Source organism: Brienomyrus brachyistius, chromosome 4 (genome assembly GCF_023856365.1).
Source record: "Brienomyrus brachyistius isolate T26 chromosome 4, BBRACH_0.4, whole genome shotgun sequence".
NCBI classification, from domain to species: Eukaryota; Metazoa; Chordata; class Actinopteri; order Osteoglossiformes; family Mormyridae; genus Brienomyrus; species Brienomyrus brachyistius.
In genome coordinates, this window is record NC_064536.1 from 30,779,140 (window position 1) to 30,804,198 (window position 25,059).

General features: G+C 46.1%; 2 protein-coding genes across 8 annotated transcripts; one reads left to right on the forward strand and one right to left on the reverse strand.

Annotated features, from left to right (window-relative positions):
- Positions 1-698: 698 nt before the first annotated feature.
- On the forward strand, positions 699-9,619 carry LOC125740319 (cyclic nucleotide-gated cation channel beta-3-like). Of its 4 annotated transcripts, none has more exons than XM_049011269.1 (17): positions 699-818; positions 1,157-1,217; positions 1,384-1,471; positions 2,789-2,949; positions 3,178-3,603; positions 3,798-4,006; positions 4,220-4,270; positions 5,612-5,698; positions 5,831-5,895; positions 6,083-6,205; positions 6,338-6,479; positions 6,624-6,783; positions 7,071-7,330; positions 7,422-7,540; positions 7,756-7,908; positions 8,538-8,685; positions 8,812-9,619. In XM_049011269.1, exons 1-17 carry the CDS (start codon positions 711-713, stop codon positions 8,836-8,838), a joined length of 2,388 nt encoding a protein of 795 aa, XP_048867226.1. In that variant the 5' UTR covers positions 699-710; the 3' UTR covers positions 8,839-9,619. The 4 variants fall into 4 exon arrangements, with proteins under 4 accessions (XP_048867226.1, XP_048867227.1, XP_048867225.1 ...); XM_049011270.1 differs by lacking the exon at positions 8,812-9,619 and having other exon boundaries at positions 7,071-7,168; positions 7,247-7,330; positions 8,538-8,764; XM_049011268.1 differs by lacking the exon at positions 8,812-9,619 and having other exon boundaries at positions 8,538-8,764.
- Positions 9,250-24,077, reverse strand: cpne3 (copine III). Of its 4 annotated transcripts, XM_049011321.1 has the most exons (17): positions 23,542-24,076; positions 22,094-22,242; positions 21,793-21,972; positions 19,425-19,499; positions 16,381-16,452; positions 16,093-16,173; positions 15,488-15,577; positions 14,718-14,816; positions 14,539-14,625; positions 14,378-14,437; positions 13,866-13,999; positions 13,296-13,350; positions 13,155-13,206; positions 12,719-12,852; positions 12,390-12,626; positions 11,688-11,802; positions 11,112-11,252 (listed from the first exon to the last, which is right to left on the reverse strand). In XM_049011321.1, exons 2-16 carry the CDS (start codon positions 22,223-22,225, stop codon positions 11,692-11,694), a joined length of 1,599 nt encoding a protein of 532 aa, XP_048867278.1. In that variant the 5' UTR covers positions 22,226-22,242; positions 23,542-24,076; the 3' UTR covers positions 11,112-11,252; positions 11,688-11,691. The 4 variants fall into 4 exon arrangements, with proteins under 4 accessions (XP_048867275.1, XP_048867274.1, XP_048867276.1 ...); XM_049011318.1 differs by lacking the exon at positions 11,688-11,802 and having other exon boundaries at positions 9,250-11,252; positions 22,094-22,235; positions 23,542-24,077; XM_049011317.1 differs by lacking the exon at positions 11,688-11,802 and having other exon boundaries at positions 9,250-11,252.
- Positions 24,078-25,059: the final 982 nt, after the last annotated feature.

A 25,059-nucleotide genomic window follows, 5' to 3' on the forward strand; every position in this document is an offset into this window, starting at 1 on the left:
ATTAAATTAACTTCCCTTTGTCCCATTATTATGTCCTATTGAATACAGCTCAAACATGTACTTTTATGTATTTTCTGCTCGTATCTTAATGGGATTATTTTCCAGGTTTCATTTTCTGTTCTGTAGGATAAAGGACCAGGTGCGACTTTGTTCTGTTCTTTCATTCCACATGGAAAACCTAATACATGTCCTTTGGTCTGGAACTGTCCTTGGCACAGACAGCTGTGCAAAAATTTTTTATGTAAATTTTTTTTAGTAGATCGCTACACTAGCAACACAAGGCCGTGGGTTCAAATCCCCAGACTTGAATTTTAACCGTTGTCTCCACTGTAAGTCGCTCATCGGAGTTTTACATACCCAAAAGTGTTCTGAGGGTGGAAGGAAAGATAATTGGTTCAGATATAACCAATCAGATTGCAGAGGAAGTAAAGCATTTTTGGGAAATATTACCTGATGATTGTCTGTGTAAACAAAATGGCTCCACATTTAAGAGAAGCCCAGGAGTGGATGACGCAGAAGCAGGAAACGCTGTCACCCCCCACCCCACCAGGAACGTCTTGGCGGAAAGGGCAGGGCTCCACAGCAGGATTACTGGGACTAAAGGCTGCCGGTTAGCCTTTTTGGGGGAGGGGGATCAGCGACATTAGGAGAGCGGCGGATAAAGCCCTGGATGGCTTCCCATCCTCGCAGTCGTCCTCCCCGCATCGGCCATGTTCAGCAGGCTGTGGAAACTCTTGGTTCCCACCTTGCCGACTCCGATCGCTACTCCACCACCGGCTCCCACACCTGCACCAGCTCATACTCCTCCACCTGCCCGGGTAGGACATGTTCTTCAGAAGATGCATTGGCTTGTAGAGTTCATCAGTAATACTTACTGTGTGAATAACTGGTGAACATGCAGGTCATCCAGTGCCTTCCGTTGGCTTAAAGAAACACACTTTGATTGGATCAGTGATTCAATTTCAGGACAAGTCTGAAATGGGATATTTGGCTAGTGAGTTGAGCAGATGAGTAGATCCTTGCTGGCCAGTATTGCAGTAGAAATGTTGTGTGGTGTACAGTGCTTTCTTCATGAGTGAGAGCTACCCAGAGCCACCTACAACCCGCATTTGATGCCAAGGTAGGATTTACTGGCTGATTGACTTTCCCGCCTCAGGAAAAGAAGCCTTCTGAAGGAATGGGTGGGAAGCAGAAGGATGGAGAAGCTGGACCAGCAGGTAATGGATCTGTGTGGGTCTGGAGGCCTGCAGGGGCAGCTTCAGCTGGTAGGAGATTTCAGGGGTGATTTACAGCTGGTGTTACCTTCCTCCGAGTCTGGAGCTCCCGATGTGTTACTGGAGACCTTTGGTACCCACACCCACTGTGCTGCTTTGGTCTGTCCAGCCCCTGCCCCAGACCCCACCCCCGAGGCCCCAGCTCCTGCTCGAGACCCCCCCATGCTTGAGGAGAAGCTTGCTGATCCTGGCGAGGGGTAAGAGAGACATACATGGGACTTGAGGTTTTTTTTGTATGTGTCTGGTGTCATGCATTTCAAGAAAGAGGAGTTACAGATCGAGCTACAGAATATCTAGGATGTCTATTTCCTACCTTCATCCTCTGATTTTTGGACCATGACTCCAAGCATAGATGAAAGGAGATTATGGGATTGCCAGCACATCCAGCTTAAGGCGATCAGACATACAGCCCTTTCGTAAGGAGCAGATGTACAGGCCTGTTAGGAATTGGCCCTCTGTCAGTTTCAGAGGTAAATATTTTTCATATCTTTGAGTTTGTAATAGGGCTAACTCAGAGGCAGAGATTTCAGAGGTAGAGATACCTTTGAGTTTGGAACTCATGCATGTCATGCACTGGTTCAGTGTTGGTTTACAAATCAGAAGCTTGTTTCCAGGGCCAAAATATCCTCTGTCTTGTAGTTTAAAAACTGCAAGACCATTTGAAATTCTTGTAATATATAACAGGCTGTGGCACCTACTTTAGATCACCTTCCAAGAACTGGAAGAAAAGCTTCTGAGATCTTGAAGAGACAGATAGATTTGATCATGTTTTGTCCTTTTTTTCTACATGATTTTAGTTTAGTAAAGATGTAAGGAATGGCTCCCATTGGTCAAGTGTCTTTCACCTGGTTTTTACTCTTCTGTCCTCATAACCCTTAAATGGTTGTAGGGACATAATTCCAATTACAACACATACAATGTAAGTTAAGGTGAGTGTTTTTGTCTTATTATTTTCATAAGTGGGTTTTGTTGAGGGTCCTGCTGCTCTAAAGGTGTGTCCAGGGGGAGAAAGGCAGATTAGGACATTGTCCAAATCACCTGGATTACCCCCGCTGTCCTCCCGTGAGGCCTTCAGCCAGGATCTCAGTGGGTGGAGGGAGGGAAGCACTAAGCCAGGTCTCCTGCTGGGGTCCAGTGTGGTTCTTTCACTTTGAAATGGAATCATATGCATCGGTGTGCTGTAATATCATGTACACATAGTCATGGAGGAAGAGTGCCCCCTGCTGACAGCTCAACCCCACTATGAACAGCATACATACCAAAGCCTTAGACTTTCATTACTGATTGAGTTATGCTTAGTTCAGGGCTGATATATAATGTTACAGGACAAACACAGACAGAAAACTCCAACACAGTCGTTCTGAATTGTGTGGCAGTTTGGAGACTACAGGATCTGGTTCAGGGATGATGTATGGTTGTAGTAGTGTTTTGTAAAATAACAATCAGCAGCACTTAAAACATCACTTAGCCTGGGGGGGGGGTCATAGAAATAATTATTTAATTTTCCTTTTCAGTCAGGAGCCGCCTCATCTGTCTCCACCCCCTCTAGTGGTAAATAAATATATAGATGACCATCTGAGGGGTCTGATAAAGCAACTGAGGGATCGGACTGCGAGCTACAGGGAAAAGGTCATCGACCCGTATGCCTCGTCCCCGGAGCACAGCCCCCCCATCAGTAGGTGTGCCTCCTCTGTTGTGGAATGGGCTGATATGGCCATTATATGGAGGAACTAATCCTGTGGGGTGGGGGGCAGTTTGGGGAGGCCGTGTGATTACCGAATCCGGTTGAAAATCAGCAGTAAGCGTGACACCGTACACAGATGCAGAACTGGAAGTTGTCGGTCTCCGTCCTGTCTGGTGGGTTTAACTTGCAGTGGGTCACTGTTCACTATTGACAATTTAGCACCGGTCATGAGAAAGCGAGACTTCCTGAAGAAAGAGGCAGAGGAGCGAGCTCAGAGAGAGGAAGAGGGGAGGGAAAAAAAGGAGGAGGCACCTAAGAAAGTGACACAGAAGAAGGATGAGGAGGAGGAAGAGGAGAAAGTGGATGAGAAAAAGAAGGAAGATGACAAGAAAGAGGAAAAGAAAGATGACAAGAAAGAGGAAAAGAAAGATGACAAGAAAGAGGAAAAGAAAGATGGCAAGAAAGAGGAAAAGAAAGATGACAAGAAAGAGGAGAAAAAGGATGGTGAAGCAGAGGTCAAAGCTGAAAGCTCCATCTGGTCCAAGGTCATATTGACCTGCCTCTTCTCAATGGCTGACATGCTCTTCAAACCGCTGGAGGAGAAGCTGGACTTGTGGATGGATGAAACCATAGATCCCTTCACAGGTGGGAGGCAGACCATCCTGCGGTTGCACGCGACATATCAGCACCTTGTAATGATAGACTACAGCATTACGTTAATCTACAAGTCTATACATGTGACAGCCATGAGATTTGCTAACCCTAACCCCTGGCACTGAGCCTGATTTAACTTCCTCCTTGTGTTGATGGCTTCCCGTGAAATAAGTCCCTCCTCACAGATCGCAGGTACATCTTCTGGCTGAGCTTGGTGACTCTAGCCTACAACTACAACATGTGGTTCGTCCCCATACGCCTGGCTTTCCCTTTACACTCACCGAGGAGCATCCCCTTCTGGACCTTCTTCGATGTCCTGGCCGACATCATCTACCTCATAGACATGATGGCATTCCAGACCCGCCTCCAGTTCGTCAAAGGCGGGGACATCATCGTATGCCCAGCCGGCCAGCACCGGATCCTGCATATTATTTCGTAACCTCAGCAGTCATTCAGTGCAGACAAACACAAACGATGAATGCTGATCTGGATAAACTCCTCACAGCTCGATTAGCACATACTATGAGATGCTTTAAGAGCTGTCCACTTGCATTAATTCCTCATTAAAAATTAGGCGGCTTTAACGACTTCTATTTTTTCTTGACAGAAAGACGGAAGCTTAACAAAGCTTAACTACAGAAAGTCTGTGAGACTCTGGGTAAGGGAAGTGTGTCTTTTCATGGATTTTGTGATTTTTTAAATTTAATATCTTTAAGTTCTTTTGCTTTGAATCACATTTAAATCAGGAAAGCTCCGGAACATTTCTTGCACCCCATAAATAGATTTAATTTGAGGGATTATTTTAACATTTTCCACTAATGGAAACTGAAAAATAATAGACAATTAAACAATTAAATAACATGTATTAGTTACTCGTTCTGTCTTGTTCTGTGTGTGTGGATTAGTTTTATACTACATTGTGGGGACCAAATGTCCCCCACAATGTAATAAAAACCTGTTATTTTGACATTATGGGGACCATTTTCAGGCTTCCACAAAGATCTGTGAATGTAATCAAAAAAGTAAAAATTGGTTACTTATAGTTAAGGTTGTCATCTTTAGAGTTTTACCCATAGAAATGGAGTCCCCACAAATATATAATTACAACCCTATGTGTGTGTGTGTGTGTGTATATATGTATATATAATTACACACTAACTGGCCACTTTATTAGGTATACCTGTTCATTCAGGCGCTCACTGAAGCAAATATCTAATCAGCCAATCATATGTCAGCAGCATAATGTATAAGGTCATGCAGATACAGGTCTGGTGCTTAATGATCATATCAAACACCTGAATGGGGAAGAAAGGTGACATGAGTGACGTAGAACGCGACATGGTTGTTGGCAGCACACGGGCAGGTATGACTATTTCTGAAACTGCTGATCTACTGGGATTTTCAGGCACAAGCATCTCTAGGGTTTACAGAGAATGGGCCAAAAAAGATAAACCATACAGTAAGCAGCAGTTTTCTGGGCAAAATGCCTTGGCAGAGATTGGGGAAGAATGGCCAGGCTAGTTCAAGCTGATAGAAAGGCAACAGTAACTTACAGTACATAACCACGTATCTCAACCAAGCTACGCAGAAGAGCATCTCTGAATGCATCAAACCTTGAAGCAGATGGGCTACAGCAGCAGAAGACAACAGCAGTTGTCAGGTAAGAGCAGGAATCTGAGGTTACAGTTGGCATAAGTTCACCAAAATGGGACAATGGAAGACTGGAGAAAAGATACAACAAAATTATGAAATTCATCAAATGTGACAAATCTGCCAACACGGACCAAAGTCTCTGATGAATGTCTCAAGCACCTTTTTGAAATATAGGCCATGAAAATTTAAAGTAGTTCTGAAAGCGAAACGAACTCCAACCTGGTATTAGAGAGGCATACCTAATAAAGTGGCCAATGAGTGCATATTTGGGAGATTATTTAGATATTTTGGTTCTATGGGAAAGTGTATAGAGTTGTAATGTTTTCCCTGTTTTCTCCACGAACAGGTGGACATATTCTCAGTCCTCCCCTTTGATCTGCTGTATTTCCATTTTGGGTTTACATCATTGTTCAGAGCCAACCGTATGCTGCGGGTAGGTGCTGGGCAATTGAATCCCGTGATCCCATGAAGCATAACAGACCTAAATGCCATTGCACTACCCATAAACCATGAGCAACGCATTGTTTTGGCTTGACCAACATGGAGGGATTCTCTGTAATTCCAGCACGAGTCCTTCTTTGAGTTCAGTGACCGTTTGGAGAGCATCATGAGCAGGGCTTACATCTGGAGGTACGAAATGGAACATCAGAGATGAACTGCCAACATATGAAGAAACCCCTCTTTGGTGATGTCTAGAAACATGGTCTGATTTAAAACTAAAAACCCATCTAAAGTCATTGATGACCAGTCAGGCCAGTAGGTGCAACCCACATGACCAGGCTCGCGTTTCCAATTGGTCTTGCCCTTCCTGTTGCAGAGTGACCCGCACCATTGGCTACCTGCTCTACTTGCTGCACATCAATGCCTGTCTGTACTATGTTGCGTCAAACTACGAGGGCATCGGCTCAACCAAGTGGGTCTATGACGGGGAGGGCAGCGCGTACGTCAACTTCTGTCCTTACTCCCGGCTTCCTTTTTTTGATGGATCGATATAGAACAATTGCTCTCATGTGTTACCCAGGTGTTCTATCTGTGTCTCAAATCCACAACCTAACAAGCCTGCCCTCTGTAGGTACCTGCGGTGCTACTACTTCGCTGTGCGCACCCTCATCAACATCGGAGGGTTGCCGGACCCACAGACTGTCTTCGAGATCCTGTTCCAGATGTTGAATTATTTTGTCGGCGTCTTCGTGTTCTCCAGTCTTATTGGACAGGTTGTATAGTGCATCATCATGCTAACGCTAACCCCATTAGCAGTGTCTGTTGCTTCCATGTCTGTGTGAGATATATCAATTGATGAGTTATTGGCAGGCTGAATGTGGTTGGTTGACATTGTCATGGCAACTCGCACTCCATAGATGCGGGATGTCATTGGTGCCGCCACTGCCGGCCAGACGTATTTCCGTACATCAATGGACAACACGGTGTCCTACATGAACACCAATAAGATCCCCAAGCTGGTCCAAAACAGAGTACGCACCTGGTACAACTACACCTGGGCCTCACAGGGCATGCTGGGTAAGGGGTCAGCAGAATCTTACTGGTTTGACCCAAATTTGCCTGATTTTTATTGTTGTCCCACAACGAACATCAGTGATGCCAAAATGCAGTGTGCTTGTGGAGCAACAGTTTGGGTATAAGAGCCAAATGCACTGATTGATGTTCTTGAGTGAAGATACTGAATAAACATCTAGCAAATCCAGTAATATATCCAAACCGTGGATTCAGTAAGACCAGCAGCCAAACCACTGGAGAGGCAGACCTCATGCATATGTGAAAATTAACATGAACATCTCCCCCCCCAGATGAATCGGAGTTGCTGGAGCAGATGCCCCTGGTCATGAGGACAGCCATCGCTGTGGACATCAACCTCAGCACCTTCCAGAAGATCGAGCTCTTCAAGGTGAGCAATGCCAAATCCCCCGACCCCAGGCAGAAGCCACACACAACTATTCAATGCCGAAACCTTTGCTTGCCACAGGGCTGCGATAACCAGATGCTTGTGGACATGTTACTTCGCCTGAAGTCCATCATTTATCTGCCTGGAGATTTCGTCTGCAAGAAGGTGTTTCAATAAGTCACTGATTTTGCTTGTTCAACCTCAGTTACATCTTTGTTTAAAACAAACACTTTTGCCCACCACCCCTTCTGCTCAGGGGGACATAGGGAAGGAGATGTACATTATCAAGGCCGGGGCCGTGCAGGTGGTGGGGGGGCCGGACAATAAGACGGTGTTTGTCACACTCAAGGCCGGATGCGTCTTCGGGGAGATCAGGTACGGCTTGTGGAGGTGGGGTTCTGTCCAGGCTTGAGAACTAATAAAATAAAAGTGAAACTGGAGTTGAACTAGAATTGCTTTGTAGAGGATGAAAAATGCCAGATTGCTGTTTTAGTTTAAAAGAGGTACAGCCATCTCAGTAATTCTCCTCCTGAAACTGCTGCCACCATGTTTTTGGCAACGTCTGAGCGAACTTGTGTTTGTTGTATTAGCCTGCTACAGTCGGCAGCCAACGATGGAAACCGACGGACGGCTAACGTGGCTGCCTACGGCTTTGCCAACCTTTTTGTGCTGGACAAGAAGGACCTCAATGACATCCTGGTGCACTACCCAGAATCTCAGAAGGTCCTGGCCAGGAAGGGGAGGTGAGGCTACGAGGAACTAAAGTGAGGAAACTGCTTGTGTAACCAGAAGGGTATAATCTGAGTCCAGCTCATCGTTATGTTTGAAATCCCCATACTGTTCCTAACCTTTCCTTTGGCCTATTCGCAGTTGGGCATTTTGGTGGTACAGGAGACTCATTACTCAGATTCATACTCATAACTCAAAGGTTGTCAAATGTCTAGTTTCACGATATGGTCAATTAGGTCGACTGAGGATTGTGGATAATATAAACTGTACCCAAAAATTATTCAATAAATTTGCCATATAAATAGGTAATAACTACCACTGGCTTTGACCTGGACCACTATATAGGTAGCTGATAGATTTAAACACATTGGAATTAACAATTAGTTAGCAACTCCAGTAGAACTTTCCAGTGAATGGTGGAGTGTGACCTGGATCGTAAGTGATTTTGACCTGGAGTTCCACAGGATGATGTTCCTCATCCACTGACTGGTACATTGATCACTGTCAATGACAGGCACCTGCTGCAGGTTATGTAGAGATCCGATGTTAGTCTGTGAAGCTGGGCAACCTAACAAACTGCCTGAAAACTAGCCTCCTGGTTTGTAATGATCTTTATTACGCATGGGTGGTTTCTCCTCTTAAGGAAACTCATCAAGGCCAAAGGCCCGGTGCCTGCAGGTCCAGTGGAGCGGAGGAGGGGCCTGGATTTATTCAGGGAGAAGCCACCAACTCCCAAGTTACTGCGCGCCTTTGGGGACTTCAGGAAGGGAGGCTTCCTGGAGAAAATCAAGGTACCACCCTACCAGCTAATTGCCTTTTGGGTCACAGTTGTCGTCAATTCCTAATGATGTGAGAGATAGCTTATGTCATCCAATTCATTCTATTTGTTAGAAATGACATGTGACTCTTCTACACAGGCTACAATGGGAGATGCACACAAGTAACAGACAAGGGGGCTCTACACTTCACCGCAGGAGCGAGTGTTGGAAACTGCGTCTGTCGGCATGAATTCTTTGGAATCCATCAGTGGTTGGACTTAACCCGCAGTAGATGTGTTATTCAGCAACATGACATAACGCACAGTGCTCTGTGAGACCTCAAGTACTGTGCTTCTTCATCCTAGCCGAATCGTCGGCCTGAGATCGACCAACTTCCGGATACTCAGATGACCCATACATGTGAACAGGTTAACTACCACGCTCCGGTTCTCAGATACAAATAACCATTTTGGCATACTTCATAATTATATTAGGAAGAGAATGGTAACATGATCTAAATGCCTGTAGACTATGGTAGTTTGATACTGTATAGTTTCTGATTTAAATGCTGATGTGAATGAAAGTTAATAGACCAGCTAAAGACAACCATTAACAACTTTTATTCATTCTTTGAATTGGCTGAAAGGCATACAGATAGGTGTGCGAAGGGGAGCCTGGGATTGGCTCTGGTGCTATGCACCTGTGGATGTTTCCCAGGTAACACCGTCTAAGGGGAATTCCTACAAAGGCAATAAAAAGCTTAGCTTCAGACGCCCAGAAAAACAGGCACGTCAGAGACAGACAGCCGCCCACATCTGCAGAACTACTGAAATTAACATATGAAAAGTAAGCAGAGAACAGGTTTGACTTGAATGCATTAATTTCCTTTGGGATCGTTTCAGCTTGATGAACAGATTACTTGTACCGGTCATATTTTAAAAAATGAAAATTTTATCAGAAGTATGAATTCGACTTTCAAAAGACATTTCTGATTTTATTATTACCAAATCATTTGTGGGTAGGTACTTTAACTCAGTCAAACTGGTTCTCACTAAATTCCAGTTAAATTGTTTTCCAGAGTCTTTCTTATGCATAAACAAGAGGTTATACAGAAAGGTTATGACAAATGACTTATTTCATTTTTATTATTCAAATATTATCTAAATATTATTAATGTCAGTTGCGTTTATCAACTAATGATCAACTTATCAGACTAATGATGGTGATTTTAGGTATTGAGTTGAAGTTTAATTTTCTTTAGCTTTTACATTCTCTATAGGGGCTTAAATAATAATATGTATAGACTAAACAGCACTGAAATGTAGCATGAGACACTAACTCCTCAAAACTAGAGCTACACTGAATACTTATCCATAAGAAAAATAACCTACATATACTGGAGCAACAAAGGCATATTTATTTTTCATCACAGTATAATGTGGTGTATAAAAACAATAGTTTATAAAGATAGTATAGCATTAAAAATGGGTATAGGCACGTGTGCATAGGCGAGTGGGTAGTGCTGGCTAGGAGCAGCATTGGGGTATAGGTGAGTGGGTAGTGCTGGCTAGGAGCAGCATTGGGGTATAGGCGAGTGGGTAGTGCTGGCTAGGAGCAGCATTGGGGTATAGGCGAGTGGGTAGTGCTGACTAGGAGCAGCATTGGGGTATAGGCGAGTGGGTAGTGCTGGCTTAGAGGAGCTATGGGGTACAGGTGTGTGGGTAGTGCTGGCTAGGAGGAGCTTTGGGGTACAGGCGAGTGGGTAGTGCTGGCTAGGAGGAGCTTTGGGGTACAGGCGAGTGGGTAGTGCTGGCTAGGAGGAGCTTTGGGGTATAGGCGAGTGGGTAGTGCTGGCTAGGAGGAGCTTTGGGGTACAGGTGTGTGGATAGTGCTGGCTAGGAGCAGCATTGGGGTATAGGCGAGTGGGTAGTGCTGGCTAGGAGGAGCTTTGGGGTTGGGGCCATTTCGCTCACACCTGAGCGCTGCGCCTGGTACTTGGTCATGGCTGATTCATGCAAAAGGGACACCTGTTTGAACTCCGGCGGGATCCTGAAGGAAGGTCCATGTGGATTTTACATTCGAGCCTCCAGAATGGCTTTCTGAACGCATTAGGTTTTCTGAAGCATTATTGTGCTACATTATCCCTGGTGACTGCCACTGTATTGGAATTTGGCTTAATAAAAATAAAGCTGTAGATATTAGGTCACAAAGAGGATGTGAAGGGATGTGTTTTTTTTTTTTTTAGACATCTTGAATATTAGCATCCGAGTGTAGTAGGGGGTACTGCCAAGATTAGCACCCACATGCTCCTGTAAATAGCAGTACTGTAAACCATTTGTGCAGAGTGTGATTAAGTTAAGAGCGAGTGAGAGAATTACACACAGAGCAGGCATGGGGCATGCTCATTCCGGACCGGGGGTGGGCGCTTCAGTGCAGCAGCCAGCGGGGCTGGGGGGCGGGGCTTAACGCTGAATAGGTGGCTCTTCGGTCATCGGCGGGGTGTTGCTGTTCGGTGGGCTCAGGTTGACCATATTGAAGTAGGCCATTACCTGGTCTGGGACCTCAGCCAGCACACTCTGGGCCAAAGCCTCCTTGGGGCACTGTGGGGAAAAGAAGGGGGGGGACTGGGGTGAGTCAGACCTGGGCGGGTAAAGGCTGGTAGAGGAGCGAGCCAAGCAGCTGTGGGCTTTGGGAAGGGGGAGTATGATAAGATAATGGAAGATCAGTTCTGCTCATTGTCACTTAAGGACAAAACAATCAGGCGTGATGAAAGAAGCCAGCCTGGCAGATGGGAAGCACAACCATCAGGAAGAGGGTAATACAGAGAAAAGAGTACGCCTGTAGGTGCAGTCACATGTGCTGTAACGGCACCTCCTAGGTGGCTGGTGGTTTTGTAGATGTAAATGAATAGTGAAGCAACACCTCATTATTTACATCAGGAAATATCCAGGAAGACAGCAAGCATGAATGCACTCTGCGGCCATGCATTCCCAGCATGGCCTGAAAAAGCAAATGAAAATAGGGGGTTGGCCTACATGTCTATGCGGGACTGGGGTCATGGGGGGGCTGAAGCTTCAGCATTGTGAAGTAGGACACCACCTGCTGGGGCAGCTCTGCCAGTACACACTGGGCCAGAGCCTCCCGGGGCGCCTGCAATGAGACACACACAGACGGGGGCCCGTTAAAGTCTCTGGGGGGGATGCGGGGGCTCAAAAATATACTAAAAATATATACTATACCAGAATGCATTTTATTTTAATTCAAATTATAATGGGGTGAATGACCGTAATCACTGTAATAGAAGGGGCTCAAAAATATAATAGAAATATATTCTATACCAGAGTGCATTGTTCGAATTATAATGGGGTAAATGACCACAACCATAACACATTAACCACACCAAACAGCAGGCATACAATAGTGGGGTCCTGTTGGGTTACTGCCAGAGAGGGCAACGAAGATAATTTAAGAAGCCTGTAAAGATCTCTGTCATCCAACAGAAGGGCTGTCAGGGGACTGGCTGCTATCCCGACTCCCCTGAAGCCCCCTATCACCACAGCCAAGAAGATGATCCATTCCCAAGGAATGGATTCAAGCCCAGGTTGAAAGCAGAGCATGATAGGGACATCGGCAGCGAGCTCACCACACAGGAGGACGACACCAACAGTGCAGAGACAGGCCGCGGACGAAGGGCTCGCAACTCGCACCCCGACCGCTCACACCCCTGTGCGACTCACATTCTGAAACTTCCTGAAGGGCACAAACTGCACGATGTCCCGCATGGCGGGCTCGCCCGTGGGGGCCCGCAGCGTCCCGTCGTCGCCATCCAGGAACTCCATGGCGCTGAAGTCGGCGCTGCCAACCCCGATGATGATGATGGACATGGGCAGTCTGGAGGCGTAGACGATGGCCGTGCGGGTCTGGTCCAGGTCCGTGATCACACCATCGGTGATAATGAGGAGGACGTAGTATTGCTGTGTGGTTGGCGGATGCAAGAGAATCCATGAGAATTAGAGGTAATTCTCAACTTCGCCAACAGGTGGAAGTGTTGCTCACACGTACTCACCGAGGCAGTTTTCTGCTGGCTGGCTTGGGCGGCAAATTGGGCTACAGAGTTGATGATGGGTGAGAAGTTTGTGGGCCCGTACAGCCTGACCTGAGGCAGGCACTTCCTGTAGGCCTCCACTATCCCCTCGATGCCTGGGAAACAGGACACGGCACAAGTCACTGTCTGGCCTCCTCTGGGACCCAGGGGACATCCTAACTCAGGAAAGCAGTTGGGCTTCTGTGCCTCAGCAGCTCTAAGATACTGACGGATTCAAGGAGGTTGGCCATTGGACCTTTGGGAAATATTCACTTGCATAGCAAAGGTTTAAAAAATTACCTGTCCAGCTGCAGGAATGGCTAAAGAGTGATACAGAGGGTCTACAAAAGAATGAAGGTGTCTGCTTACGAATTTAGACCTTAATTCTCTGCATATTTTAGTGAGAGTGGCAGCGTACCTGCACAGGACGGGTTGGAGGGGATGAAGTTGAGGGGGAACTCGTGGGAGACCTGCGGGGCGTGGAGCAGAGCGTGAGCGCCACCAGGGGGTGGGACACGGGGCTGGCGAGTTTAGCAGCAGAGCGAGCGTGTGATCTTACCTGCCAGGTGGGAGGAATCTGAGCTCCGAATCCAAACGCCGGAAACATCTTGTCACTGAGGGGAGAAGGAAGAATATCCTGTTGACCAGAGGAACTGAGCTACAGATGGACGCTACACAAAACACTAAACAAACACTTCATTCCTTATTTAGCAGATGCTGAAGCACCATGTTCTGCTATATATACGGTCTTCTGACTGTACTCACTAGCTATTTATTTAGTGTTTGAAACATGTGATGGCAAAGGGGGGGGGGATTTTTGAGGTTGGGCCACAAAAACAGCAAACCCACTCCTGCCCATCCAGGGTGTGCCCTGTGCTCCCGGAGAGAATGGGATATGGAAAATGGAAAACTGTCATCCTGTTATTGACAGGAATGCCAAACCCTCTTTAATCACCGATGCCCCCCCCCGCCAAAAAAAAAACCTTTGTTAATACACCACAAGTTTCCATATGTATCCCTTCCAAAAAAGGTGAAGCCCTGTGCTTACACCAGCCCAAGGATGTTGCCCTTGCTGGAGTTAGGCTAGGGTTACCGTAGGGTTAGTTTAGGGGTTAGGATTAGGATTAACCTGTCATAGTCCTGGATGACCAGGCCAACATTCCAAATGGCTGCCAGGTACTCGTTGTGCCCCTGTGGGTTGATATAGTGCAGAGAGTCTGGAGACCGGGGGTCACCATTGGAGCCTGTGAAGTCCACCCCCACCTGGACGAGGAGGGGGAGAGAGGATGGAGAAAAACAACAGCACATCTGATTATACGGATCGGGCAGGAGGAATGATTAATCCCTAACAGTGTAACCCGGAGCAGAACTGAGCATAATGTCAGCATTTCCATTCTCTCCAAGAAAAGTCATTTCTCCCAAATGTTGCTTCACTATTCCCTCCAGTTACTTCCTGTTTTTCTTACCCCTGTTGCTTCAATGTAATGCTCAAAAAAATTAATGAAGGGAGTGAGATAGTGAATGAGAGCAACAAGGAGTGACAGAGAGAGAAAGAGAGGGAGAGACCATAAGTAGAGTATCCCTGGCAATAATCCACCCCACTGGGGCAGTTCATCCATCCCATCAGCACCCATAACGCACTGTGAAATTGATCTGGCATCCACCCATGATGTAGTCCAGGAATGTGTACCTCTTCACCACCTGTGCGAAGGAGGTAGGAAGTGATGAGAACATTCCACAGGCCATGTGATGCCCATGTGACGTGCATGTGACCGGAAGTGGGCGGGGCAGCAGGGGCCTACCTGGCAGAGCTTCACGCTCACCACGCCCGAGTTCTTGTAGTTCTTCTTCTTCTGCTTCTTCTTGCTGTTCACGCAATCAAACTCCGCCTAAGAGGCAGCCGGAGAGTCACAGGTGCTGAGAGGTGGGTACATGGCAACCCAGAGATGGGCCCGGTACCAGTACTGATGGCGCGACTCACCGGCGTGACGCGTGAAGCCTGCAGCAGGCGCGACATGTTGGTCTCGAAGATGCCAATGAGGTCGTGTGACCCGTCATTGTCATAGTCATAACACTCCACCTGCCAAGGAATGTGGTCGTGAACAAGTGGCGCCCCCTTCTGGCCGGGGAAAAAAGAGCTTTCATCTACACTAAGGTAATGGGGTTTGTCTGGACACAACCGCATGCTGTAACTATTCATGGAGACAACACACACAGCAAAGCAGAACAGACAGAACAGCAGCTCCACCACCTGGGACCAAATGGATGACACTGAGCTGTAACATGATGAGATCACAGCCTTCAGGAGTCTGCAGCAGGCAGGCGTCCTACTAACAGCACCTGAGTGCTGCTGCTCAAAGCAGCAGAGAAAGAACAAAGAACAGCACACAGAGCAGAGCAACTCACTTGATGTCCTCTGGGGGGGCGGGCTATACCTCCTTAAAGCTGCTTTAGCCAATAAATAAAGTCCATTAGTAAGCGACCAGCGATACCAGGAAAATAACAGTGTGAGCTCAAGGTAAACCGACAAGCCACAGACAGCCAGACCTCCAACCAGAAAAGCTTCTGCAAAGCCACCTTAGATATGGTCCAGAATAGAACATGTCAAAAAGGCCTTCACCGCACGTTCAGCACCATAGGAAGGAATGCGAGTATGAAATGCAGTCAGTGTTACAGTGTTTAGTAAATAATGTGAGTACAGGACCATCGTCACAGTGACCAGATGGATGTAACACTGGCGACGATACTCACCTTTATGCTCTTCTCCATGTCGCCGCCACACAGAGCCTGCAGCGGGATCTGGAAAGGCTTCCAGGTGGGATTCAGGTTGTTCTTGATCACCTGACATGAGAGTGAGAACATCTTGCCTTAACGTACTCAGTCAGGGTGGAGCATGCCTGGCCTCCCATCATCACCCTTCAGAGCGCCCTTTCGTTTTAACCTTTATAACTATTAGAATTATCAGAAGGGTTTGAATCAAGGGCAACTGCACTTCTTCTTTAGTGCACTAGTGCACTTTTAGTGCACTTTTTCATAGTGCACCAGACTATGAATACCTGGAACTCACCGTCAGACTTTTAGAACTGAAGCAGCCTTTCGGATAAGAGGTGAAACGTCTTCAAGAAATTGCAAGACAAAGTCCAGTTACCTTCGACTCAAACTCTTAAGATTATCATGTCCTGGACGACTGAGAACCACAGACATATTATAAATTATCATAAACATTTATTTGTTTCGGGTATTAATAAGCATAACAGAATAATGCTGACTTTTCGAATCCACAATGGAAGTAATTAGAAAATGAGAGTGACACGTATGCTGGCGCTGACCCGAGTGTCAGGTGTACGGGACGCTACCTCGGTCCTGTGGGCCAGCTGCCAGCCTGTCTCCGTCTGCCTGTAGAACTCCAAGTAAGGGTCTGACTTCCCGAAAAAGTCCTGAGACATGGACAGGTGAGGATGGTTATAACCTCAGCGAATCCGGTGTATTTCAATGCTTTTCTGTCATATTCCATCAATAGCAGCCTGACATTTCCCAGAAAGGTCGTCTCTTTTCGCTTTCCTTCCTGTCTGCCGCTGCCTCCACTCGTGCTCCCAAAAATGGCTGAAGCAGCTGGTGGAATCACGCTTCTGCAGGCTTATTACCTTGTTGTCCAGTTTCCTGGCTTCCATTTCGAAATTCACCACCCTGTTGTCCTTTATTTCTTCCGCAAAGATCTACAAAAACCAACAAATTCTAAATTAAATCGGCATTTTCACTGAAGCTCACCACACACAACAGCAGTTCTTAATATTATACTCTAATAAGGCTTTGAAATGTGTTTTTAATCAGTTCAGTCTAATTACAGTCCAACCTATGACCATTAAACATTTTATTTTATTAGTAACTGTTAAATATTTTTTTTGGTTATAGAATATAATGTAGATGCTAATTTCATCTAGACATTATGTAAATTCAGCATTTAGGACCGTGTCAACCTTCAGCGAGGTTTGGCTTTATGTATATTTAAGTTTTAATTTATATGTTGCCTCATGAAATCCCCACATCCAGCAGCTCTGTCCCCCTAAGTAGGGAAACCATATTTGGTGAAAAGAAAAACAGGACGTGTCAAGGAATCAGAATATTAAGGAGTTTTCACGTTCACCGACCTATCGGCTAGCGTTTCTCTCATGAATATTAATGAGGTCTCACATTCACAGGCCAATCAGGTAGCACTTCTCTTATGAATATTAATGAGCCTTTCCTAACAAGCCAAGCTAAAGTTATTAAGTTAGACTTCAAGCAGTCAGGGCCGCAGCCATGGTCTGCAGGGTTGCCAAATTTGGTCAGCTGACTAGCGTGAAATTTTCTAATTCAAGACAAGCCTGCACACACATGTATGTAAGAGTTTATTACCTTGTAAATAGTCTGTTGGGTTTGCAACCTACCCCAGTGCTTTTGATGTAGCCAATTTCAGGTTTATAATGGAATAATATCAATTTGTTGTAGGAACTGTTGCGTGAGCTTCTGAAAGCATGACTGCCAGACGCACAGAGCTGGCAGTCCTACGTTTGAAAGAAGATGGGGTTCATGAGCCGGGGAGAGGGGGGGTTCATCACATTACATTCAAGAGGCCTAGTTCGAATTGCAAGAAACACATTTTTATTGATGTGTAATATCTGGAAAACACAAATGCTGATGTAAACTAGGCTTCTTTGTGAGGAAGGTATGCAATGTGACTTTGTTTTTGCTTTGACATGTCAGCCCTGCTCTCAGCAGCCTGTTTTGTGGGGGAGAGGCAGTGTTACATTATAAATGAAGGTTACAGCTGTTACATGAATGTGCCTTGTTGAATGAATTTAGGTCTATGTTATAAAAACATTACAGAGCAGTAAAATATTACAGGTATAAAGCATGTGATTTATTTGTAATGACATATAAAGATACAAATAAAAGAAATGCTTGATATTAACACACCCTTACAAGCTAACATTAAATACACTTGTGTTGAATTTGGCTTTGAAATGTTTATATGGACAGTATTACTGATTTATTATTCATTTTTATTAATGACATCATGTGAAACGTTACTTAGCCTAATGTAGCCCATTACGTGTAATATGAAAGAAATCCAACTTTTAATACGGCCAGAGCACCCTGGCCCATGCTAATATTTTACATCCATCCATCGCTGTAACCGCTTAATCCCAACTGGGGTCACGGTGGAACCGGAGCTAATCCCAGGAAACAAAGGGTGCAGGTGGGAACCAACCCTGGGCAGTCGCCAACACACCGCAGGGCGCAGACACTCACACACAGTCACACAACCACAGGGCCAATTTAGACACGCCAATCAGCTTACCCTGCACGCTTTTGGACCGTGGGAGGAAACCAGAGCGAAAACCCACACGAACAGCATGCAAACTCCACACAGAAAGGACCGAACCCAGGACCTTCTTGCTGTAAGGCAGCAGTGCTAACCACTGTGCCACTGCGCTGCCCTTATATTTAACATGTTTCATACAATTACCTTTACTGCAGACGCCATAGCAGGTCGCTGTTTTGGAACGTTTTCCACAAATAGTGATTGTCATTTTGTTTTACTGAATGATATGCTGCCTGCACACACACCCTCACAGTGCTGCAGGGTCACACACCCACCCTCACAGTGCTGCAGGGTCACACACCCACCCTCACAGTGCTGCAGGGTCACACACCCACCCTCACAGTGCTGCAGGGTCACACACCCACCCTCACAGTGCTGCAGGGTCACACCCACCCTCACAGTGCTGCAGGGTCACACTCATCCTCACAGTGCTGCAGGGTCACACTCATCCTCACAGTGCTGCAGGGTCAACCCCACCCTCCAGTGCTGCAGGGTCACACCCACCCTCACAGTGCTGCAGGGTCACACCCACCCTCACAGTGCTGCAGGGTCACACCCACCCTCACAGTGCTGCAGGGTCACACCCACATACACACACTATAGCAAACACTATGAATAAACATATTTGAATTGAATTAAGTAAGCACCTCACCCAGAGACATTTTAACTGCCGATTTTTTTTATTCAGGTGAATATTTAGCTTAGAATTTTTAGCTCTTAAAAAAATGACCAAGGTACAGACCTCGGTGACCTCATAGCTGGCTACGACCCCGCAGACGAAGCGATTCGCTGTTCACACAATAACAAAAAAAAAGTGTCAAAGCGCCAGTGGTTTCTGGAAGTTGATGTCACTCGTGAGCAGCGTGACACGATGTGTATATCATTTAATTTTTAAAGTAGACATGTGCAGGAGCCTTGCAAACGGTGTGTGATGTTACTGAGTGGCTGCTGTATATTGAAAATTGGTCCCTTTTTCTTCACTCTGTACTGCACTGTAACTTGTACTGCACCTTGTACTGCACTGTAACTTGCTACACTGGGTCAAACGGGCTGCAGTGCTAAACCCAGACAAACCATTTATTTTTGAAAAATCACCCGGACAGGGTCCCAAAATAAGGATGTGTCAGGAGAAACCCGGACATATGGTAACCCGTAAGTCACGTATCAGTTCACAGTTACACTGCTCTGAAGTGTGCTGCCATTACTGGTGTGTTTTTATGACTGTGGTCCTTTAAGAATGAACTCGCCCAGCCAGGTGGGTGGTGCCATTCTGTGACATCATCTCCCTGGCCCCTCCCCCTCTAGTCACAGGTCCCCACCCACCGTGATGGTTCCTTTGCCTGCGGGTCGTTTGTTCTTCAGTACCAGTGGTCGGGTCAGCTTCTTGCTGGACACGATCTGCAAGGTGGATGGAGAGCTCCAGTTATGGCCACAACCCACATACTACTGCCCTTGTAGAAGTAAGATTATATGGATTCTGTTCGAGGTTCTGGCAGAGCTGGGTTCGCAAAAAACATCGACCAGACTGTGCTCAAAGCGACCGTGATAATAGGTCTGCTATTAACATGATTAAACGAAGCAGGTTTTTCATTTCTCGACTTTGCCAACAGAATGGAAAATGGATTGCTGATCTCCGCAGTGGCAGAGAACACGTCTCCAAAATGGGCTGGAGAAGTTCCAGGGAAAAAGCTGCATGGCAGATCATTGCCAGTAAAGGCCAGTCGCCTTCTCCCTGGCTAACTGCAGCTGACGCTCACAGAGTAAGGGGGCGGATCAGCCCATAGGAGCATCAGATGGCGTGTTAAACGGTGTTTATCATGTGACCTGTGCCCAAAGTGGGAGATGCTGACTGATTCTCTGTCAGTCTTCCAGTGAGATGACTGAACCCTGCTTTTTTTTTTTGCAGTTGCTTTTACAAGCATTTGGTGGGTCGTGGGACCACTAGCAATGTGCCATGGAGTGTGTGATTAAAAATACCATTTGGATTTTTTTTTTAAATGTTGGACTCCATGTCGCCCCACAGTGCACAAAGCCATATTCTGCTCGCCATTACGGCACTCATTTTTTTTTGTGGATAATGTGGGTCCTGCCATAATGACCATGGAGTAACGTGGCGCCTAAAGCCAAACCAGTTTAGAATGACAGCTTAAGGGGCTTGCTGAAGGGCCCAATGGTGACATCACTGTGCTGACCTCTCTCTCTCTCTCTCTCTAACATTATTTTCTGCAGGGACTAATCAGTGCACTGTAGGCTGGACTATAAATACGGGCCACGAGTTCCGGCATCCCTGATGATCTCAGCCATACAGGTCTGACTGACTAGGTATGTGTATCTCAGCCATATTTTATCACGGGCATCTCAATCACAAATCTGCACCACCTTTTAAACTTCTGGCTCAAAAAGACATGAAGGACTGGAGAGAACACACACACACACAGCTTTGACACAGATATAGACAGGGCGCGCCCTACAGATACACACTCTGTGGTCATTTTCAACGTGCAGATGGATGTGTCCATCTCATTTTGCTTCCACCAACCAATCTGGGCAGGTATTTCCAGAAAAAAAACTGATTGTTTCTTCATTTCTCACAGGGTTAAAATGTCTGACAGCCAAAGTGCTAAAACCAAAGTGCTCAGGGTCGTGGTTCTGCTTTTTAAGGCCACGTCAGAACCGCAAACCCCAACCTCACACTTAAGTGCAGTTCGTGAGCTTTCAATAGTACTTTCATATGTTAATATTTATTAAACAGAATAGAATATCTTTATTGTCACTAGCACAAGCACACCTGTCACTGCAGAGACACAGCAAGATTTAGTTTGCAGTTTCCGTACTAAACGCAATTTACTGACAATAACCTAACTCAGTGTTTCCCAAACCAGTCCCAGTTCCCAGCACACCTGTAAGGTACTTAGAGCTCCTGATTGCTTTGGTCAGGTGTTCTGGGAACTGGGATAAAACAAAAATGCGGATCTGTCCAGTGTGCCCCGACGACTGCGTAGGGAAACACCGAATTAACTAGAAGTAGAGCACAAAAATAGAAAAGGCGGTAAGTAGTAAATAAATAATGAAAGAAGCATCAAAGTACAGTACAAAACGCAATTCATTGAATAGTATTAGCAGACAGTTTGGGCAGTATAGACAGTAACGACAGAATGAAGAGTGTAAATAGCAGTATAAGTGTCCAGCATTATGCAGCAGTATTAATTTATGCAAGCAGGATATAAAAACCCAATGTGGGTGAATCGGTGTATTAGTGCTGGAGCACTGGGGTAGCTGACAGCGCAGGTTATGGTGGGGGAGGGGGTACTGGTCAGGTGATTCAGGGCAGTTACAGCCCTGGGGGGGGAGGGAGCTGCTCCTCAGTCTATTGATACGGGCCTTATAATTAGGGTGTTTTTAAAGTGAAAGAGAAAGTCAAATCTGTACCAATATCCACCCTAAATATTTTATGAGGCAACTTGAATAGGTATTCAGCTATGACTGATTTACCTTAAGGTGTCATTTTACCACTTGTATTTATGGCTTCCAGATGTTCACTTTAGCCAAAGCTAACATTTTGCACCACGTCAGCCTTTGACAATAAAAAACAACGCGACTTTATCTCTTTATTTCTGCCTCACACACGTTGAGCTCATTAAACCTCCACTCTCTACTCTCTACCGCCGACTGAAGCGGAATCCGCGCGCACCTGTCCCAGCGTGCATTCCAGTTCGCCCAGGAAGTCGTCGTCGCTGAGGTCGACGGTCTTGTTGTCGATGTCATAGACCGCGAACTTCAGCTGCTGCACCAGCTCGAAGTAATAATCCACCATGAACTTCTTGGCAAACTTGGGGTTCAGGCAGTTCTTGACCCTCTCTGTACGGCCCACCTGCCGAAGCAATGCGATAAACAGGTAAGCAGTTTTTAATTAACGTCGTTAAGCTGAAGTGATTATTATAGCGCCGTTTCATCTTTGATGCTCTACTCAATGCGAGGGCAAGAGCCAAGACCTCAAACCACTGTGTCCCGGACGTGTTCATCAACAGGATGCACAGGGGATCCGACTTGGAGCCCACGTCCATGTCCAGCAGGTTCTCGCAGGACACAGTCAGCTCCACCTTGGTGACGCACTGTGCCGCCATCCTGGACCTCCTGGAGACTGACGCGCAATGATGTCAGTACACACAGTGCCACACATATGCACACATATACATTCACATTACTTTTAATCATCTCTCAGTGTTACCTCAAGGGTCACCGGTTCGAATCCCCACCCTGGCTCTGAGCATGTGTGGTTTGCACGTTGGCACAAGTTTTCCCAAGATATCCAAATATATGCAGCTTGGTGAATTGGCTTTTCTAAATAATGCACTGGACGTCACTAAATACATTATAGGTTTACGATATTAGGAGTAGCGCTTTTGGGACAATCACGGTGTAAAGGTTGCTAAATTAAATTTACTTGCACTGTACACACAAACGCACTCGGCCGTAATGCACATAGACGAAATCATTCTGCAGAAAGCAGACAGGAAAAGGGGGCATTTTAGGCCCCAGACCGTATGCCCCTGCAAGCTGGCTTGACGCCTTGTTTGCTCTCACTAAGGTTGTCGCATAGCAACACATGTGCATTACAAAAGCCACGAAGGCTTTGAATGGGTGGAAAACTGTCATCGGTCACAGCCGTTTCACTGGACTGGTTTAGTTGCGCATTCACGGCACAGGAAACACAGAGGTTTTTTTTTTTAAAAGGAGGTTTTCTCGTTTCCTTACGTGTGTCATACCTGTAATGGGAATCACTACCGTGCCACAAAAACAGAAATGATCATAAATACCTTAACACAGTCTGGAAGCTTCTATAAAACACTCTTTTGTTTTTAAGGGCTCAAACCACCTAACCTTCCTACACCCCAAGGGGAATCACACCCTGGAGGCTGGAGCTACTCCCAGATAGTTACTCGCCATAATCTACGTCCCCGGATGCCGGCAGGGGGACAGGCGCCTCCCCATCTGCGTTTTGATGTGACTATGAACCCCAGTAAATGAACTAGGGGCTATAGTTTGCGATTAAAGTAACCGAGGACCGCATATTTCCAAACCACTGTATTGCACAAAAACTCCCTTTCCTGCTGCGTAAACGCCCATCGTCTGGTAAACATTAAACGCCACGTACTAAGAAAAAGGTAATAAAACAAAACACTAAACATAACCAGAGCGCACTGCTGAGGCACTATGGGTTACAACGCATCGGGCCAGGGGTCAAAGTTTTTAGAAGTGTAACAGGGAGACTTTAGGGCTGCAGATTGCGCTGGCGTGTGACGGACCCGCACGGCGCTGATGCGGGCTGCTCCCTCCCGCATACTACAATCCTCAGTAACCCTGTCCGGTAAGTAACACATATGCCTGAAGTCCGCGGACTGATCGGTATCAAACACAACTATCACAAGCATAAACTCACCTATTCAACTAGCGATCGGTCCACTCCAGAGAAACCCTTCAAGGAAATCTAGCGACGCGAGTCGGAACTAGCGATCTGTACGCTCCCCCCGCCGCCCTGCCCGACGTAACAGCGCCCGCCCACACCCAGGGCACTTTCCTCCAACTTGCGGTTTACAGCAGCACCGTTAAAGGAATGTCGCCTGTCAACTGTGTAGTCGGTTTTAAACGAAATCTAGAAATATGTGAACCGATAGCGATACAATTTGAGAAGCGAACGACACACTGCATGAAAAAACAGCGGGTTTATGTTTGTCATTCGTCTGTTGGCGTTTCTGTATTCCCTACCAATCTCGTTTTCTGGTGCTGGTGTTTTTAAAGCACATCCAGAGCTCGTACTCGACACGCAGTTATAAAAATTGACGGATGAATAAATATGACGCTATATCAAGTAATGTGAACTAAAAGAGAAGCCCAAAAGATTCTGAAAATACGAATCATGGAGTTTCCTCTTAGATATTATAATATTGCAGAGTAGGGTAATTCCAATGCGAACCACAACCACTCCTTTTGGTGGAGTGACGTTGCACTAGGAACCATTGTATGAAACCTTTGATTCCGGTCGGAAATGCAAGGAAGTGGCGATTGCGTACGTCATCGTATGTATTCCGGAGCGTCCATAATTCTAGCATTAACCACAAGGGGGAGCTCCGTCGTGGCGGAGTGAAGTCGAAATAAGAACCATTATGTAAGGTGTCCTTGGTTCCAGTCGGAAGTGAAGGGAGTGGTACAGTATCTGTGTACGTCTTCCTTTTTTATTCCGGAGGGTAGCAGCCGGCCATATCACACACAGGCTAAATCTCAATCTATCCCCTACACTCTCGCCCTAGCCACTAGCACTTCATTTGCGTGTGTACGTGGAGCGTTCTCCAAGTCAATCTCAAAGTAATTACTACAGAGTGGGAGTGTACTATAAAAACCTCCGATAGCGAGTCTGCAGTGAAGCCGGCTAAAATCAAGAGGGTCTAGCTGCAGACTCCTGCAGTGTGGATCTACACCCGAAATACATCACCTCCACAGGAAACACATCATCTTTAAGGACGTAAAGTGGAGCTCCTTTTAGGTTTAGGGTATTCGATTTAGGGTTATTTGCTGTTACACAGAGTTGAGGTTACATGTTTCCTGAGAGGAAAAGCCCATGGATCAAGATATACAAGAACATGGGCACTTCCAGCTCCCAGCCCTAAGCATGGTCACCTGCACTGTGAATCACCCTCAGTAAAAATCTCACAGATGATGGAATCAAATGAAAATCTCTCCTCAAGTCTCAGGATTACTATAAAGTTGTATATTTGGGATGGTTCTGTTCACCTGACCATAAAGCGTTCAGTCTTCCTGCAAAACAAAAAAACACCGTGTAATCAATTACTTATTTCCTCTGTCTTAAATAATATGATTGCAAGGCCAGCTGCATGGAAAATCATTATGGAATACATTTTGAAGTGAAATTTTATGTTAATATATCAGAAACTAATATTGA